The 19,307-nt window shown below is 48.4% G+C and overlaps 1 protein-coding gene across 2 annotated transcripts in view; it reads left to right on the top strand.

The window, feature by feature from the left end:
- The window catches only part of EZR (ezrin), a 46,389-nt gene that overhangs the window by 12,961 nt on the left and 14,121 nt on the right, over nucleotides 1-19,307 (top strand). For both annotated transcript variants that reach the window (XM_016152711.2, XM_016152710.2), the window contains 5 exons: nucleotides 10,962-11,045; nucleotides 15,492-15,587; nucleotides 16,494-16,768; nucleotides 17,398-17,481; nucleotides 18,346-18,492. In XM_016152711.2, coding sequence (XP_016008197.1) covers nucleotides 10,962-11,045; nucleotides 15,492-15,587; nucleotides 16,494-16,768; nucleotides 17,398-17,481; nucleotides 18,346-18,492 — 686 coding nt within the window. The remainder of the gene's footprint in view (nucleotides 1-10,961; nucleotides 11,046-15,491; nucleotides 15,588-16,493; nucleotides 16,769-17,397; nucleotides 17,482-18,345; nucleotides 18,493-19,307) is intronic.

The following is a 19,307-nucleotide window of genomic DNA, read 5'->3' as shown; positions in this document are numbered from 1 at the left end:
TTCAAGACCCTCTTTTATGTTTATACTCTGCCCTGTTGTTATCTACTGCATATGAAGAATTTAGGTTTTAGGTTGTAAGCTTAGCCTAAGGGGGGTGGAGGAGAGAAGTTTAGAAAAGAAGGGTAGTGTTAATTTTCAAGAATAAGCTACCCTCAGAATTTCTTAAAGTGATGATGAATTCTCTGTTAAATGAGGTCAGTGCCCAAAGCCCTGACACTCATGAAGCTGTTCTGGGTAAGAGGCATGGGGCTGAGCTGGGACCTGGCACACTTGCCCCCAGTCCTCCAAGTTCAAGTTTATACTCACATTTCTTAAAACCAAATAAATAAGGACCGTGCTTTGAACGGAGAAACTCTACTAACAACTGCTTGGTTTATGACTTAAGTTGGCTCATTTGAAGTTAAATCCTGCAGTTCTGACCTTGCTTTTCATTAGTAATTTGCACCTTGGCAAACACTAACCACTAACCGGAGGACTACCGGTTTACAGCCCCACCCAGGGGTGGGGTGCGGGAGGGGGGAGCTATTAGTCCAGAAGGATTATGACATAACCTGAGACACTTGGTTGTGGTAGGTTAATTTAGTTTGTGGATACATGCTACCTACCGAGAATTTAGAGTCGTTTTATTAACTTATTAGTTGTCAGCATCGTTTACCTGTGTCGCAGCTTGAATTTTCCTGTGGGGGCAGGGAACACCAGCTTCACAGGAGATGGAGTTCCCTGGAGATCTGAGATGGCCACCAGCAGACCAGAAGGCCCGCCACTGGCACCACCCTGGCCTTCTCAGATTTTCGGGACTTCACATTTCTCGAAATCGCATGACCTAGGAAAGTTATAGGGATAACAGAACTATGGGCAGGCACTTTGACCGTATAGGAGCTGTCACAAGTGGACTCTCATCAGCTCTAACATTTGATGGTTTTATTATTCCCATTACTGGGCAGTAAAAGACTAGACTATTACCCTACTATTTTGTAGTTATATGAAAACTTTACCAGAATTTGAATTTTGTATCCCATCGCATCTGTCTCTGTTGGTTTGTCATGCTACAGACAAAACAACGCACGAAATTTTTAGCTGAATCACCTGACAATTTTTGTAATATTTAATTCCACAGACTTTCACAAGATATGTGGAGCTAGGTGACCAGTTTTTTTTGTTTTGTTTTGTTTTGTTTTGTTTTTTAGCATCTGAAGGTTTTTCTAAGCTGGATGAGCCAATTTCTTCACCTTCATTCTCAATTTACAGAAGACAATAATTATAAAATGATATGATGTGGTGTAATTTAAACTTAAGATACAGATGAGCTTGAATGAAAGGAATAGCAATACAATAAGTTATTTTCCGCTAGTTTACAGATTTGCCATAAGGCTAGTTTATTGGTAAGATATATTTATACTATCATTTCCACGTTCTCTAAAGGTCAGTGACCTCAAAGAGTGGTGTTAAGAGCTAGAGCTTAAACATTTATTACTGGGATTTCTGACCTGGAGCTCAGCCTACTTTGGAATATGGTAACATGTGGGGAGCATTGGAGAGACGGACCCTTGCCTCCCAGCTCTCGACTGATACGTGGTGTTGATGGTCTTTCCCATGATAATATGGACTTTCCTCCATTGAATTAAAAATTATGTTTTAAGGACCACATTTCTATTTTATTTGTCTTCTCTCTGTACAATAATGTTTCGATATTTTGCTAAATACTTTCTCATAGCGATGTACTGGTTTTTATTTTGGCCTTTCTGTCCTTAAAATAATTGTGTACAACAGGATAGTTTGTGGACTGCCTTTCTTGAATAAAGAACGATTGGACGCTTCTAACTATATGCTTATTAGAAACTGTAACAATGTAAAATGGTAATTGGATTTTTGGTGGCAATTACTTCTGTGTAATGTTGTTTATGGAGTGTTGCCGGCATTGCACACCGTAACTAAGACACCCATTCTTTATGATAGAAACAAAGTTATCTTTGAGTTGGTGATACAGAGGGAAAAGAGCTAAACAAAACATCCACTTGCCTTTTGGGGCTTTCCGACTTTGCCTGCCTTGGCTGAAGTCACACCTCTGCGTTTCTACACCAAGCCACGGAAGGTTTGCTAAGTGAGTTCTCGGTAATGTTTTACAGAGGTTGGTTATTTGTTAGCCAGCATTCGTGAACAGTGACCACTGTGTGTCTTAGCTAATGCTATGATTTACTGAGTGGGAGTATTCTTCATAGAGACTGATTTTTATCTTTCTCAAAGATAAAGAGATCAGGACATGGGGGGGGAGGCGGGGGTGGGGGAGGGGAGTGGCAAGTTGGGGGAGGGGGAGAAGTAAAACAGGGACCAGTCTGCTGGGACACATTTCACAGAAGACAAACTGCCTCCGGGAGCTGAGGTCTATCCTAGGGAGGGACACTTGGTGAAGTGTCCCATAATGGGGTATATAAACCGTAGCAGGTAACATAGGAATCTTGTCAAAAGGCGTGTGTGTGTGTGTGTGTGTGTGTGTGTGTGTGTGTGTGTGTGTGTGGCAGGGGCGGCTTTCGCATGTCCAGGATGCCGCCGCCTCCCCTGAGCACCGCCTCCTCCCCTCCTCCCCTGAGCACTGGCTGCCACACAGCCTCACCTGTGAGCCAGGGAGAGCTGTAGGTTTATGGGGCCCCTTCCAACATCCTGAGTCAGACTCAGCCCCAGGCCGGGAAACTGTTTCAGCAGGCTCTCCAGGTGATTCTTTTGCATTGAGGTTAGAGAACCTCGGCCTTAGAGAGGAGCGCAAAGGCCCCAGGGAGCAGCATGTAAGGTGTGGCTGGCCATATTTCCTAAGCGATGACTGTGGGACGCCAGACTTCGCAGAACATGTCTGGGATTGCCGCGCTTCCTTGCGCAGCAGCAAACAGGGCTCTGGCTGGGGGTGGAGGGGTGGAGAGGGATTAAATCCATCCGAGAAAGCCCAAAACATGTAGTTGATGATCAGTGAACTATTTGGGGGTTTTTGGTACTTAAATTGAGTGCCAGCCATGGTCTGTTTGGCACCATTGTAGTTAGATACATGTATGACAGAAGACTCAGTGTCTGCTGAAAATCTAAGGGGAAATGCTCCACGAGAGCCTTGCCGTGTCCTCGGTCACAGCGAAGAGGTGGTCTGGAGTTTGTGATGGCCACAGTTATTTCTGGCTTTGGGGGAGGACGGGCCTCTGAGGGCAGCATCCATCTGTCGGGCCGCTGCCGCCTTCTTCCTGAGAACGTGTAACATTTTCATTTACAGCTTTAAAACAGAAAATGTAAACTGCATTTTAGTTTTTAAAATTTTTGTTTTCTTATATCCTGTTTTCCCCCGTAATTTTTTTTTTCTTCTTCTTACCAGTTTGAATACCAAACTGACCATAGTCCAGTTCAGAAATAGCAGGTAGACAAAAGTGATCGAGCCAGACCGTGGAATATTATTCGACAATGAAAAAGGAAGGAAGACCTGGTAGATGCTACAACATGGGTGCATGCTGAAAACATTATGCCTAGTGAAAGAGGCACTTCACAAACGATCGCGTTCTCTGATTTTTTTTTTTTTTTTACATGGAATTTCCAGAATAGGGAAATCTGTGGAGACAGGGAGTAGGTTTGTGGTCATCATAGGGAGTAATAGGGAGTGACTGCTAATGGGCATGGGGTTTTTTTTGGGGGGGGTGGTGATGAAATGTTCTAAAATTAGTTGGTGGTATTGGTTGCGTAACTCCGTGAATATGCTAAAAACCACCAGGCAAATGGACAGATTTCATGGTTGCAAAAATTATTTTCCAGCAAGGCTTCTATATAAAAAATAAAAAAGAATACATAATGACAACATGAAAATCAAAACACAGTATTGTCTTTATAATTTGTTAATCGAGTGACCCAAACTAGCATCTGAAGAGAGCTTTTATAACTCAGTCGTTATCAGTCGTGAGAATTTTTCCTTGCCACGTTCCCGTTTTTCTTCCCCCATTTGTGGGAGAAAGTTCGCTGTATCTACTTCCTCTCAGAGCCTTTCTAAGTATTTGGAAGGTCTTATCCAAATATTTGAAAGCTGTTAGAAGTTGCTGAAGTGGCACCTTCGGAAGGGGGCTGGAATGTTGGAAAACAGCGTTGACATTTTCAATGATTACGAAAGGTCAAGCTTCGCCTGTAATCTTGGTGGTGCTTGGATAGACTCAGACTAATTTTTGAGTAAATGCAGGTGTGATAATATAGGGATTAATTCGTTATCACGGAATCCACTGCCTGGAATCCAAACATTCAAGTGTTTCTATTTTAAATGGTTTTCCTGATTCTTGAGCGAGTACATAGGAAAATCACTACACACTTTTTTCCTCTACAGTGTTCTGGCTGCTAAAATGAAGCCTGGCTGCTTGTCTATAAAGTTTGTGAAGGAATTGGTCTTGAACTTTTACCTCCTGCCTTGTGCTCTTTAGTACAGTTTGAATTTATTCCGTGAAAAGTGTGATTGGAGAGGTCATCTTAAACCGAGTTTCAGTGTTTCTTCAGGAGGAAGTGGACACTTCCCAAAGGAAATACCGCCAAATATTTATTTACCAAAATGAGGGAAATAATGGAGGGAGATAATCTGACAGCCAAAAATTCAGCGGTCAGCATGGATTAGAAGTAAAATATAATATTTCTTGTTAACTCAGTGTCTTCTTTTACATCTCTCAGGCTCTTAGAAGGCATTTTAGATATACCATTTTGATCAAATTAAACTGGGAAGTCCCAAAATCATGTTTTCCAAAGTGTGTTCTGAAAAATACTGGTCCTTTGGGATATTCCATGGAACAGAAACCTCTGTGGACAGAGCAGTCTGGGAGGCTTACGCTGAGGCCCTTCACAGTTTACATTAATGCAGCAAAGATACTCAAAAAAAGCCTTTCTGTTAAAAAAACAAAAAGGAACAGAACCTTAACTTCTGTGACCTCGAAATACCTCTGCGCCCCTTCCCCGCAATGCGTCACCTCTTGTCACTCTGCCTTTACAGAGACCCACACAGCCACTGACTTCGTTCAGAAGACACTCAGGTAATCTTTAAGTTATAGAATATTAAAATGAAGATCCCTTACAGACACAGTCATTTCCAGTTACATACTGCATTTTACAAGCAAGCGGGGTTAGTGGCCGGGCGAAGGGGGTCCTGCCCACCGCCCCGTTCCCCGGGCCCGTCTTCGCTCCCCACTGCTACGTTGCTTGAGGGAGTGAACAGAGGGGACACTGGATTTATTTTGGTTTAGTAGGGTGAATTGTTACTGAGTTTATTTTTTAAAGGTTGAGGTTTAATACCTTTTTATCGGAAAGAGATGTCAGTTGCATAGGAGAACTAAGATCTGTACTTCTCTGTGTGTGCGTCTGCCTGGCGGGAGGATTACATCCACCTCCAGGAAATGTGAAAACAGGTGTGAGCTTCTCTTTTGTCCGTGAAAACAATCTCCTGGCCAGCTTGGAGCAGCCAGCTCGTTTCTCATGGGTCTTCCTGCTCCGGAAGCTTGCGTGCCCCAAGAAGGAGTCCCCCTCGCTGGGGCGCTGAGCTCTTGCTCCGGAATTCTCACCTTGCCTCCCTGGACTTCGGACCTAACATTTCAGAGCTGGAAAGGACCTCAGGGCATCTAGTCCAACCCTTTTTGCAGATAAGGGGGCAGAGGCCCATGGAGGGGAAGTCACCTGCTTTGAGGCCCTTGGTAGGTTACAGTGCCACGTTTAGAACCCAGGCCTCATGGTCGTCGCTCTCTTGCCGCTGTTCAGTGATCTGTGAGTTCAGCCAGTCCAACAGATCACTCAAGTGGCTTTCAAAAATCCAGGTTCTTGGGACGTGGCCCAGAAATGCAAGTGTTTGAAAAGCCGCTCTGGGAACCCTGATGGTTAACCCCATTCCGGTGTGTGACAGCTACGTGAGGTCCATACTACGCGGCTCAAGGGCAGGGGAGATCTGATTCCTTGCTCCGTGTCCACAGTGCCCCACAGGGTGTCAGTGCCCACAGTCGGCGTGCGATGGGTGTTCGTAGAATGAGTGAGCCCCAAAGGATGCAAGGTGCCCAGCAGCTGGGGCGAGCTGGGACTGGAAGAAGAACGAAGCGATATGGTTTTCGGTGTGTGGTGTGGTGGTTTTGAGTTGAGCTAATAACCCTTAATAAGAACAGCAAATGTGAGGTTTTTTAAAAAGTAGATCATTAAGCAAAGGTAGGACAGAGAGTATGATAGTTAGGTTCTCGTTATCTTCATTAACTAAGGCAGAGGTAGGTTTATGCGTTACATCCTGGTATTAAATAATATATGCTATTTGGGCAAGCGACCTGGAGCAAAATACCTGTGAAACTCTAGTCATTCTTTATGAAAAAAACCCGCACAGTATTTTGCTTAAATTTAATAAGTTTTACTGGTCAATTTTGTTCTTGTTTAAGAAATTAAATTCATTCCTGTTTTTGTTTTTAGGCATTTGTCTCTTGTGTTAATGATATTCTTCTGGTCATAGATCAGAAACTTACCTCTGGTACTAAAGTGAAAATACAACTGCTCTAATGAGCTAGGCTACTGTGGGGCAATAAAGGAGATTTTTCTACTAAATATGGTTAGTGTGAAAAAATATACATAATTCGTTAGAACCTTGTTTTCCTCAAGGGGCTGGAGCATCTTCAATGCCAAGTTTTCCTGACTTGTGTCTAAGATAAGTCATCCTCTAAAGCTCTGACTTACATAGCTGTAGAAAGCCCTGGTTATTTTTAATCATCAGAATGCTGGCTTAACTTCATATCTAACTTTGTTTATGAAATCTCATTGTAAACAGTGGAGGATGATTATGTCTGGTTCCCTATATGTTCTACCATTTTAGAACTTGCAGTATGACCATATCTTAGTCTCAAATAGTAGTATTTGGAAGGGAGACAAGAATTATTAAATCATCATCTACACCGTAAACCCACATGGTTCTTTGTGTGTGCATATGAGGCGGGGAATAGGATACACGAGCAAAATTAAACTTTGATTACTACCCCCCCCCCCCAAACAAAAAGCAGAATGTTCAAAAGGTTTTCAGTATTTGGCAAGCCTGAGATCAACCCTGCCTTTTGGGGGGCAGGGGTAGATTTTAAATGAATGACTGCCTCCTCCGTGCACACACCTACACTACATACATATCGCTATATGATTTTGCTGCTGCCAGCGAATACTGCCTTTGAATAGAGTGTGCGAAGTGTGCGATCCCGTGGGGAAGGACCGGGACGCACCGCGCATGCGCTCTCGCCTCGGCTCCGTGCACGGTTTGGGTGCGCGCGCTCTGTATTAAAGTCTTTGGCGCTCTGACTTTCTGTGGGGGCCGGTCTCACGTAAACCCCGTGAGATGGTGTAACCCCACCTTATTCCCTATGTCGCCGTCACCCCCACGAGCGCCAGCTTTCACCCCAGCACGCCGAGTTCACTAAAAACAACTGCCTCCCTTGAAACCCTAACGAAGGTAATAAATACAGTTGGGATTTAGATGTGTTTACTTAATCGCCAAAGCCCGGCTTCTGTGAAAGCCCCTGGATAAGTGGACCCAAATATGCGTATGCATGGTCCTGTTAGCTGAGGAAATGTTTCATCTTAAACCTTGATAAAAGTTTATGCTGTTTTTCAGCACATTATTCAAGAGCCATGAAGTCGAAAGTAGTTTTCATAGTCTTTCTCAACGTGAAACTGTGTAACATGCTGTCGAATAAGGCAGCACTGTGCTGTGGTCCTTGTCTGGGTGGGAGCCTCCCCTTTCTCCCAGAGAGCACTTGGGGGGGGGGCGGGTGTGTGTGTGTGTGTGTGTGTAGGGGGCGTTTCGACGTCCCAATGCCTGGGGCGCCTGTGTTTGGCCGGCAGGCCCAGCAGTACTGGATGGAGATAGATAGTCCTGCAGAAGGAGTGCTCGCGCTACCCAGAATGCCAGGAGCACCCCCGGCGAGAAACTGTCGTAGGGCAGTGAGTCGTCGAGCGGCGCACACACCCATTGAGGCCATTGGCCGTGACCATGCTTTTCATGCACGTGTTGTTGAGAGCTCACGAGTTCTCTCATCTCTGCCTCTGTATCAAGATCGCACTGTGCCTGATACACACATACATGGATTCAAATTAACATGGGAAAAGAACTAAAGCAACTAAAACATACTCAGATAAAGATATTTAAAAGTTAAGTAATGTTCCTGGGATTGAGCCTGACACCAGACAGCCCTCCCCAGCAAAACACATACTTCATGTCTCTAGTGCAGTTGAGCTTCTTGTTACAGAAAACCACTAAGAAGGACCCTAGATATACAGAAATAAATACAAATATGTAGAACCGATAGAGAATTTTAAGCATTTGTGGGGAACGGGACATAAAAACAAGGGTTATTTTCCATGGAATGAGATAACTATGTACATTAAGCAAATGTCTTATAAAAGTAGGAAGATATTAAGATTCAAAAATATATATATGACTGTCATTCATTTTCAAGAGTAATATATTGTATATTTGACAAGTTATCAGAAAACAGATTGTGCGTGCACTGTACATGAATATACACATGTATTGATTAGAGTTAACTTGATTTTGTAGTTTTAGGGGGAGTTTCTGAAAATAATTCTGGCACATCCCCAAATCAGAGCTGGGAGTTAACTAACCTTTTGACAGGGCCTGTGGACAGGAGATTGGAGGAAAAGCCTCCAGTCTTCGGTCCACAAATTGCTTCCTGTTGGCTTGCCCAGTTTTGTTTGTTATTACAGTGCCAGAAGGACTTAACCTGATCTCTAAGTTTGCCGTCTTTGTTCGAGGTGATATACCAGACTTTGTGATTGCCTTGGGGTTGTTGGAGCACATGAAAAGAAGTCTGGAAAGGCCAGACCAACTAAAACTTAGCAAAATGGCCTGTTAGAACTGCGGGTAGTCAAAGTTCTTGGAATGAGAGATGGAGTTAATAGAGATTATGCAGACCTCGCTACGTTTAATTTCTAGTAAATTCACTTTCTACATCCTATTAGCTTATTATGTACAACCTCAGTAGAAGTTTATTTGCTTTTTCAAAGAGTCGTGTGAACTTGGAGTCGAGTATGAACCTGATTCAGAACCTTAAAAAACTTAGGTATTTATATTTTAATATAATCAAAAATTTAAAATATGCTTAATCTTGTTTCTTTTTGAGGGTTTCAGTCTCCTTGCTAAACACTCATCCTGCTGATCTAGTTATTTTTTCAGTTCCTGGAAGTGTTGATAAGAATTATTTTGGATCTCATTGAGTTTTTTCAGAAGTACCATCCTGAATTCTCTGTCATTTAAGTCACATATTTCTATGTCTTTAAGCTTATTTTCTGGAGATTTTTCTCTTTCCAAGCTGCTTTGTCACCTTGGTTGTCCATGGTGTTTAGTGGACTATTTCTCTGCCTGGGCATTAATGAAAGTATATTCTGTGGTAGCTGTTATGCACAGATCCCACGCTCAGACGTGCTGGTGTGCAAGGTTGGGTGTTTTCTGTTGAGTTTTAGATGTTCAGCTTATTGTTGTTTCAAGGGGAGAGCGCTGGGGACATCGCTCACTCTGCCACATTTCTGATGTCACTCCAAACCAGTTTCATTCACTGCAGAAAATATTTACAAAGCTCTTCGACTGGCCACAGAACTGGAAACTGCAATTCTTGATGTCGATCCAAACATCCAACAAGCCTGACTGTGCCCGGTTGTCCCTGTCCACTTAATCTTGTTCCTCCGCAAACTTCTTTAATTTATAGATTTGAGGTGGGCGGGGAAACATTTTTTTAAGTCTCCGGAAAATTAAGCCTCATTTCTCTGTGCCATAATACCAGAGAGCCCTTAGACATATTGAGTGTGTAGCAAAGTATCTCAGTCGTCTCAGTCTTGAGTGTTGGTGATTTGCAAAGACTAATTTCGTTCCCGAAGTCAGAGCTAACGTGTCGTGCCCTGGCTGGGTACTTAGACCGCTGTCAGCTAAATATCAGTACAGTTAATCTGTCTTCATTACGTTAACGTCTGGGCTAGGAAAAATTCAGCTGCAGCTCTCTGTTTCACTTGAAAACTGGCGAGAAGCAAGCATTTCTTCATATTCAGCATTACAGTTGCGGTGTGGCCGTGTCATTTTCCTTTGGGACAGTGATATAAAGTAAGATTTGTGTGTTTTTCATACGCTAGTAAGTAGATCTGGGTTTTCTCAAGTGATAAATTTGAAAACCGTCTTGGAATAAATTTTTTAAAAGCAAATAACTGTGTCGCAGCATCTGACGCTTATACCGCTCCCCCATCGCCACCACCCGAGTTCTCCGCTCTCCTACTGTCCTAGTGATTCTTCTGTTTTTGCGTTTTATTTTCATCTTTTGTCCAGGCCGAGCTCACGAATTTTCATTTATAGGGGATATACCATTTTGCCTGTCATATTTTTAGTTTTTGAAGCAGTTTTCCGTGTTTCTTCTTCATGGGAATTACCACTTCATGTTACCGTGGGACAGCCTCGCCTCCTCGATGTGCATTTAGCCATTTCTCCCTATTCCCGTGGCTTCGGGTGGCGTAAACATTCTGGTGTATAGCCGCTTCTCTCTCCTTTCACTTACGCCGTGGTCTGAGGGAGCAGGCTCCCCGGCCCACTGGTGTCTCTCTCGGCTGTCGTAACGGTCAGTATGAGATGGTGTATGGAAAACATGCTAACAGCGATCAAAGTACTTTTGTAGAAAAGCAGCTTAGACGTAAGTGTGAATGCACTGTAACTAAAGAAGAGGGTGTGCGTTTAGATCCAGACTGTGTGCACGTGCTGAGACTCGTCAGCTCTCACCATCAGCGCTGTGTGTGTGTGTGTGTGTGTGTGTGTGTGTGTGTGTGTCTAGCGTGAGAATGGGTGTTGAAAAGGGACAGACTTGCGTCATGTCGCAGAGTGGTTTTGAGTGTGTGTGGAAGGCTCAGATTGTCAAGCGGAAAGAACTCTCTCGGTTAAGTGTGATTCGTTTTATTCCGTTTTCCAGATCAACGTCCGCGTCACCACCATGGACGCAGAGCTGGAGTTCGCCATCCAGCCGAATACGACGGGAAAACAGCTCTTTGATCAGGTTGGTTGCCGCTGTGAGCTTTAGAGAGAGAATTCCCATTTAGAAAAATTTTTCGCAACATCCAAATGCTTTTGCTTGCAAGGATACTCCTTAGTCTGCTGCGTGCTTCTCTTTATAGAGCAGACCGACTTCCTCTCCTGCCACGGGACTCAGCTGTCGTAGACACCCCCCTGAGAGGGAATTTAGGCAATGTCGGGGGCTTTCATCACGTCCGAAGCTCCGGCTGCACCCCTGCCCCCTCCCCCCAGAGGTCCCCATGGTCACCCTGGCTGGTTCTTGCCATTCAGTCTGCTGCAGGGCAGGGTGCAGCGGGGGTTTGACACTGCTCGAGGGCATGACTGGAACCGAGCAGACCACGAATTCTGGGGTGAGCCTCTCCCCGGCTTCCTCTAACTGTGGGCTCACTCAGGTGTCAGCAGACACCCGTCCCCGAGCCGGGCAACGTGGAGCACACCCACGCTCCTGCAGATTTCTTCTTGTGACCGAGGGACACGGTGCATGCGGCCCGAAGGGGAACGCGGAGCCTTTCAGCAAGGACGGCGAATCCCCGGGAAGGCTGTGATCATTCCTCCGTGGGTCCGTTCCGAGCTTTAGAGAGAACGCCGTCTGCTTTCTGGGCTCAGTGGATTCTGCTCTGGGGCCAAGAATTCAGTAGGGCAACTGGACTGGCTGTGAGTGTGCAAGTCACTGGAGCCGTGTCCGCCTCCCCGAGTTCCCAGGGGAGGAGAGGCGATGTCCTGCCTCCTGGCGCCGGACCTGGAAATCGGAGCGGGTGCAGACGTAGAAAGCTGGGAGCCGCATAGTGGCGGATCTAGAAGCTGTGGGTGGCTCCCCCCGGGGTTGGTGGGCTCTCCCGCCTGTCCGCCACGTGCTGGGCCGGCTCTGCCGCAGCCCCTGGGAGAAGTGTGTGGGTGATGGAGTGTGCACACTGCCACCTCACGGCTGTCCCCGTGCCACTGTTTTGAGGTCATTCCCTGGCTTTGCCTCACCCAATAAGGATAAAGACATTTACTGTTCTGGGTGGGGCTGACCTTAGGGCGACATTCTAAAGGTTTCTCCTGAAAGATAATCTGGAGGTGAGTTTCTCGGAGCTAGCCGAGTGCCAGGTGGCACCGTGCTTGGGATTGGAGGCCTGTCCCTCGGTCACAGAGACCCCCGTTGGGAAATGTGCCCCCCTCCCCCCCCCCCCGCCCACGAGCAACTTCTTTGTAAAGCGGAGAGGGGAAGCTCTGCCTTAGTGTAAAGTTTTGATGTATTGATCATCTCGCTTCCCTTGCTTCGGCCTCCACCGTCCATATTTCCTTCCCATGTCGCTTTTCGGAGATCATGGGGAAGAGGCTGTTGAAGAGTTTGTGGTACCCACACTGCAAGATACAGATGCCATTATGTGTCAGTCATTAGACCGCCATCCCCGCTCCTTGGGGAGCCTCCGGAAGTGGGGGAGGGAGGCGTGGAGAGGGGGCGAGGCTTGCCCGGGTACCTCGCCCTGGTGTTTCATTTCCACAGACTTCTCGCTCTGCCGCTGCACGCGCGCGTGCTCGGCGTGGGGCTGTGCACATCACACGTCATCTCGGCTGCTCGGTCCAGGGAGCCATCGTGACAGACCGTCGCGTGTCCCTGAACGCTGAATCATCGCATCTTGTTTGGCGTTTGTGTTGGTTTCAAGTCAGGTGTTTTTCCAAGACTAGATGAGCTGCTCAGCAGTGGTGTGGTGCTGGGGATCAGCAGGTGTACACAAAGGGGCCCGGAACGCGCCCGGTAAACAGAGGTTATTTAAAAACTGAACGCAGAAATCCAGTCAGCGTGCCGAGTTTTAACACGCTTCTCATCCAGATCATTCCGAAGCTCTCTAGTCGCCCGTCCACCATCCTGTAGAGCACCGTATTACACTCCCCCAGCCCAGAAAACATTCCCTGAACCCCGAAGCTACAGAACAAGCAAGGCCCGGTCTCACTGAACCCTCCACTGCCACGCTGTCTTTCCTGTCTGACCTGTCAGCCAGCCCCCAGCACAGGAAATGAGATTCCATGCTGGTCAGTTAGGAGAAAGGGAGTAGTAGACGGATTCGGGGTCCCTCTGTGCCCCCTCTCCCTCTCCCCACTTACTCTCCCTTCTCCGTCCGTGACGGGACCCGTTTCTCAAAGCCCTCTGGTAGAGCTGATGTTTGTTTTTCTTTTAGTTTGGGGTATCCCCGATGAAAAATACCATGGAATCTAAGAACGCTGGGCTTGGAGCAGACCTGGACAATGACCAAATCTGCATATTGTAAATGAGGAACTGGAGGCCCAGAGAGAGAAAGCAAATTGCCCAAAGTCACACAGCTAGCAAGGGCCAAGCCAGAGGTTGGTTCCTCCGCCTCTGGACCTCACTTAGGCTTGCCTGTTCGGCACAGGTGGTTCGTTTCCACTGCTGGAGTCGCTGAGGCGGCGAGGAGGTTCGGCCGTGTGACCTAGCGGCCTTGTTCCCATGTCAGAAAGTGTTTTCCGCTGTTGCTTGACACCTAATGAAGCAGAGGAACGCAGCAGATGCACCTTGATCCTTTTCTTTCCAAAACCCGCCCCCTTAACACCCCGCCGCGGCAGAGATAAAGGGATAGAGCCTCCCTGGTGGGCATCGGCCAGTGGCCAGGCTGAGGACGGCGGGAACGGTGGCGTGGGGCTTCCCCGCCAGGACGTGCAGCTTGCTTGGTAGAATGGACTGCGGAGAGGAAGGTGGTTTGATTCTGTCGTGTCGTTCGGGGGAAGCCGCCGGGGTAGAAACAGGGCTTTGAAACTCCGAGGGCAGTCGTTCTGGAAATTCGGGGGAGAGTCACACCGTGAAGATGTGGCCGATCAGGGCACGGGGGACAGGCTTTGAGCGAGAGAGGGAGGGTCCCGCGTTCCGACCATGACATGGTTCCAGAGTCTGTGCCCCATCTTAGTAGACGGGGAAGAGGAATCTGAGCTGTGGCCCTGAAAGTCAGCAGGGGCCAGACAGGGATGGGAGCGCTGTCCAGTGGGCAGGAAATCGTTCTAACCCGCCAGAGACCCAGGCCACGACCCCAGCTGGGCACGAGTCTTGGGAAGCCGAGATTGGAGGGAGGATAGTTAGTTAGTTGCCTTGTAGGTGGGGCTTTTTTGTGCAACTTTGGAACAACCTGAAGAGTAAGGTAAGGGAGGTCTCATACCCAAATGATGAGATGGAGGTTTGTAGGGAATGAGGCATTAGCAGAATTGGGCATAGAAAATCTGGTCTTCCAATCAGCCTTCTCTGCTTCGTCACCATAAGAACAAGACACCGGGCTTCATGAAAGACTTGGGAGTAAAGCACTGTGTTGGAAGCAAAATTTCTTCCGTGCCACGAGGACTCCTGGTTGATGCTTACTCCCCTTTTCCGGGTGAATGAGGGGCGGGTCAGCTCTTGGCGGGGCATGGAGAGACTCCTGGGCCTCCAGCAGGCATCCAGGCCCCAAACAGACGCAGAAACGGGCTCGGGGCAGCCGTTCATTCAGAATTCCGGATTCTATTTTAAGCATGTCCTCCAGACACCCACCGTATCATTTCTCATGTGCTCAGTCCACTTTCCCCTTTAGATATGGTAGAAGCCACATGTTCGAAGAATGGTAACCTTTTCCTTTAAAGGCCTAACATTGTGTGTCGTGGGATTTAAAACCAGACAGCAAAGCTCTGGGACTCAGTTTTGATGATGTTCACCCAGAGACCACAGCAAGTTGCTTTCCTGTTTCCGAGACACATGAATAACCCGCTTGGGGCTCTCTGTAACGGACCACAGGAGACTTTCTGGACCTGTGGAGGACTTTCAGACGTGAAGTCCTTGCTCTGACCTTCGGTTGAAGTCTACCTTCCTGTATCAGGATTTCAACTTTCTGGAGGCGGAAAGAATGCCTCGCACCGCGAGCACTGCCTCCCTGTCCCCCGCCTTCCGCCACCATCTGCTTCCCGCCTCTCCTGGACTGCTGACCCCTTGTCCCCGGTTACGCAGGGCCAGCCCACCGAGAGGCAGAGATAGACAGCCGGAGGAGGCCCAGGTCTTCCCCGCTTCCTGTTGGAACCTTCCACCCCCTCTTTCACGTGGGCACACCTTTCAGGTGACATTCACACCTGTGACCCACACTTGAACTGCTGGTGTGCCCTGGGTTGTGCCCGGTCCTCTGGGTGCCCGCGGTCACGCACCTGGTTGTCTTTACCGAGGAAGGCATACGAGACAATAGAGGAGCGGGCGTGCGATTTTATCAGGTCTTAAGACTTCCTAAGATTTATTTTAGAAGTAAACGGTTCACAGCTTTGGGGCAAAACTAGCCCGTGGTAGTAACAAGGCACTCGACAGGGCAGGAGAGCCTTGCTCTCTGGGCGGCCACGCTGCACCACGTGACCGCGGCTGCTGGTGGCCGCCGCCCATCCAGTTCTCATGCCTGTGTTCTTTCCCGTCTCTGTCCCTCTCTCACAGGTCGTTAAGACTATCGGCCTCCGGGAAGTGTGGTACTTTGGCCTCCAGTATGTAGATAATAAAGGATTTCCTACCTGGCTGAAACTTGATAAAAAGGTAAATCGAAGTTAACTATTCACAGGCTGTTAATTAGATGTTGATCCCCGACGTTGACATTGAAACCGGAGGCGCTCACTCTGCCTTTTGTTTTCGGTTCCTTTTTATTTGTGTAAAACTTTTACAGTCAAAAAGGTTGCAGGTTTCCAGTAACTGGGGATATTGGTTAGAAATTAGACCCTGGCTTTTCTCCTTTCTGCTCACTCATTGGAGCATATGATGATTCATTGCTTAGCTTTAGCTGACCTTAGTTTTTTGTATTTTTTTTCCCCCCAATGAGGTTGTTAATCTTATAAACCGTGAATCATCCACTGTTTTGTAAGAACCTGTTATTGCTTTGTTCGAGCCTGCGATAGATTATTTTCTAACTTCAAAGACTGGATAATTCCTTTAGCAATTATAAAGGAAAGCAGTAAGCTAAATGTGTTTTCTCTAAACAATTTGAAAAATGTTCCTTTTCCCAAATCCCTGCTTTCCTCTCCTGTTACATGGCAAGTTGGGGGAGAGGCTGAGGAATTATTAAGAGTAAGCTCTGTGGTCCAGGGCTAGACCGGCCACGTGGCCGGATGCCGGGCACACCAGTCATTGGGGCAGGTGTTTCCAAATTCGAGTTCTGTGGAATTGATCTCATTGTCCCTAGAAAATCAGGGCTGGGCTTGTGACTTGGTGTGTCAGTAAGCTGCCGCTGCTAAGTGTGGGAATTTAATAGACCTTTTTGTCCGGCCTTTTTTTTTTTTTTTTTTTTTTTTTTTTTTCTTACATGTTAAAAAGGTGACTTGCAGAATAAACAGTCTTCTGCAAACTGTCCTGAAGGACCCTTTGAGTCAGTAGCTAGACACCTGTGTTTGGGAGCGCGGGTCTTTGTCTTCAGAACTCGCACTCAGAGTCTGCCTCTGTCACGTCCAGGTGTCAGCCCAGGAGGTCAGGAAGGAGAGCCCTCTCCAGTTCAAGTTCAGGGCCAAGTTCTACCCTGAAGACGTGTCTGAGGAGCTCATCCAGGACATCACACAGAAGCTTTTCTTCCTCCAAGTGAAGGACGGCATTCTCAGCGATGAGATTTACTGCCCCCCCGAGACAGCAGTGCTCCTCGGCTCGTATGCAGTGCAGGCCAAGTTTGGGGACTATAACAAAGACACACACAAGTCCGGATACCTCAGCTCCGAGCGCCTGATCCCCCAGAGGTGAGCAGGTGGCCAGGCCCGGGTGTGGCTGATGGTACAGAAGCAGGCAGAGAGCACAGGGACTTTGTCAAGGCCAAGTGCTGCTTGGGCTGGGACGCCGGTCATTTCCTATTCTGTGGGTTCACGGTCACGTGCTCTGGCCGTCAGCAGGCACTGAGCCAGCACGATGTGTCCCCTAAGGCACCGGTGACCCACCTGAACAGGGTCTGCTAAAGAAACAGGGAAAGGACCATTCCCCACGGGAGCTGGAGAGCAACCGTGCTGTTTGCGGATACGGCAGCCTAATAGACCTCTCACGGCCTGACAGCTTCCCTCATCCTGTTGTGTGATAAGTTGGCCCATGTCAAGTCTGTTCATATTCACTAATGGTCACATAAATTCCTAAAGTAAAACACCTTTTTAAAAAAGTTTTCCAACAAGACTGGGTGCGTCTCGCCCCAGGTTCTAAAGCTTCCAGGTTGCACGTCGCCGTAAGTAGAAATGGTACCCATTCAGGAGCAGAAGCAAAAGCACTTTAGGGTGGTTTTATCTGAAAAGTCAGGCTTTACGTGAGGGCGGGCAGGGCTGTCTCTCACCTGTCGGCCCTTTGGGGTGGCACCGCCATGCCCTCCTCTTCCTTTGTGTTCCAGAGTCATGGACCAGCACAAGCTCTCCAGGGACCAGTGGGAGGACCGGATCCAGGTGTGGCATGCCGAGCACCGCGGGATGCTCAAGTGAGTGCTGGCTGGGCGTCTCTGGTCCCCGATGGCGGTTAGGGTCCTCAGGGCCAGTCCCGTGTCTGGCAGAGCAGTGAGAGGTAACTCGCTGCAAGGGAGGCTTTCTCTTCAACAAAGCCGGGTGTTCTTGCCTGAGGTAAGACGCTTTCAGGCCCTAAGCCCTCTCTCCCTCTTGTGTCTAAAACCTCATTTAGTCAAGGGGTCGCAAGCCATCAGGGTGACTCCTTTCTCTGTCACAGAGCTACAGAGGTGCTGGGTTGGTTCATTATCTAGAGGGCTGTTGCCTTCAAAAGTGTGTTTAAATGGAAAGCATTGATCCCGAGTGAGAATCACTTGGCATGAAGTGTAAGTAGTGGCCAGAGCCCCCGGGGGCCCATCACCCCCATCCCAGGCCTCGGCGGTCACCCCGTGCATCATCCCAGCCCCGGAAGCCCGTCTGCAGTTTGGGCTTCAGAGATGTGTCTTTTGAGTCTCCCGTTCGAGCCAAGCTTCTTGTGTGGAAGGAAGTAACTTGAAGCCAAGCCCTGGCTGCTCCTTGCTCCTGACGGGCAGTGGGATCCCCTGGGGGCCCTGTGTGGGCCGGAGAGAAAGAGTGCTCGGGGCTGCCAGTAAAAACGTAAGAGGAAAACCCAGGTCCAGGGCCACCGCTGTGAGTCAGCTCAGCTCTTGGAGAACGGGTGCAGTCCCTCGGTGGTCGATGCCCGGGACAGCCTGGGTTCAGGTGTGGACGGGCCCGTGACAGGCTCACGCAGCTGCGGGCCCGCCCTGCACGCTCGGCCTGACTTCCGAGGCCGGCGGCGTGTCTGCTGCCAAGGCTCGTGTGCACGAACCGTGACGCCCATGTGTGTTCTCCCTGACTAGAGACAGCGCCATGCTGGAGTATCTGAAGATTGCCCAGGACCTGGAAATGTACGGCATCAACTATTTTGAGATAAAAAACAAGAAAGGAACAGACCTTTGGCTCGGAGTGGATGCCCTCGGACTAAATATTTATGAGAAGGACGATAAGTGAGTTGAACTTTGGGACTCTCTGTAGTGGGTGGGGTGTCGGGCCTGGAAACAATGGAGTAAACGGCAGATATGCATGTGGGTTACTTCTGAAGTCTTGATCTGGCCACTTCCTGGCCCAGTGTGTGGATCTGTAAGGGCTGCCCAGCTGTGTTGTGGCCACACGGGGGGCTGGCTCACAGCTGCGCACTGTTTCTCTCCTGTCACCATGGCCCGTTACCTGGTACATGTAGCACGTGCTGAGGGGCCCAGCAGGGAGCCCACGAAGGTCTGTGACCACAGCCCCCGCTCCACGGAGGCCGGGTTCCCCAGCACACCCACAGGGACCACCCAGGCAGCCCCGGCAGGGCCAGGCACCTGGGGCTTTGTGCAGGATCCAGCCAGCTGAGTATGTTTGTGGTGCTGTCTGGGACCTTGCAGTTCTGCAAACAATGGCCTTTGTGTGCAGGCGATTTAGCTAAAGCCTCTGAAAGTGCTGGAGGTATCTGATTGCCTGTTTTTGGTTTAGTCCGTTGAGTGAGCTCTAAAGCAGTAAAGCAGGCCAGGTGAGGGTTCGAGCCAGGAGGCCGGGCCGCTCCTTGACCTCCCGTGCCCATCCCTGTGGTTGCAAACACTGCGTGTAGGCCTTTTTTTTTTTCTTTTCCCCAAGAAGCTAGATACACAGAAAATCACTCTGACTCAGCGAGGGCAAGTTTTCTGAGATAGTCCCTCAGGTTCGAGGAGAAGCCTAAATTCTAGCTTCTGATCAGAAGCTCCCTGCATTTCGGAGGCAGTAAGAGGGGACTGCCTCTTCTGGGCCTGGAAGGGGGAGAGAG

The sequence above is a fragment of the Rousettus aegyptiacus genome, unplaced genomic scaffold (genome assembly GCF_014176215.1).
Source record: "Rousettus aegyptiacus isolate mRouAeg1 unplaced genomic scaffold, mRouAeg1.p scaffold_m13_p_1, whole genome shotgun sequence".
Lineage (NCBI taxonomy): Eukaryota > Metazoa > Chordata > Mammalia > Chiroptera > Pteropodidae > Rousettus > Rousettus aegyptiacus.
This window is presented reverse-complemented; position numbering and strand designations above follow the sequence as displayed.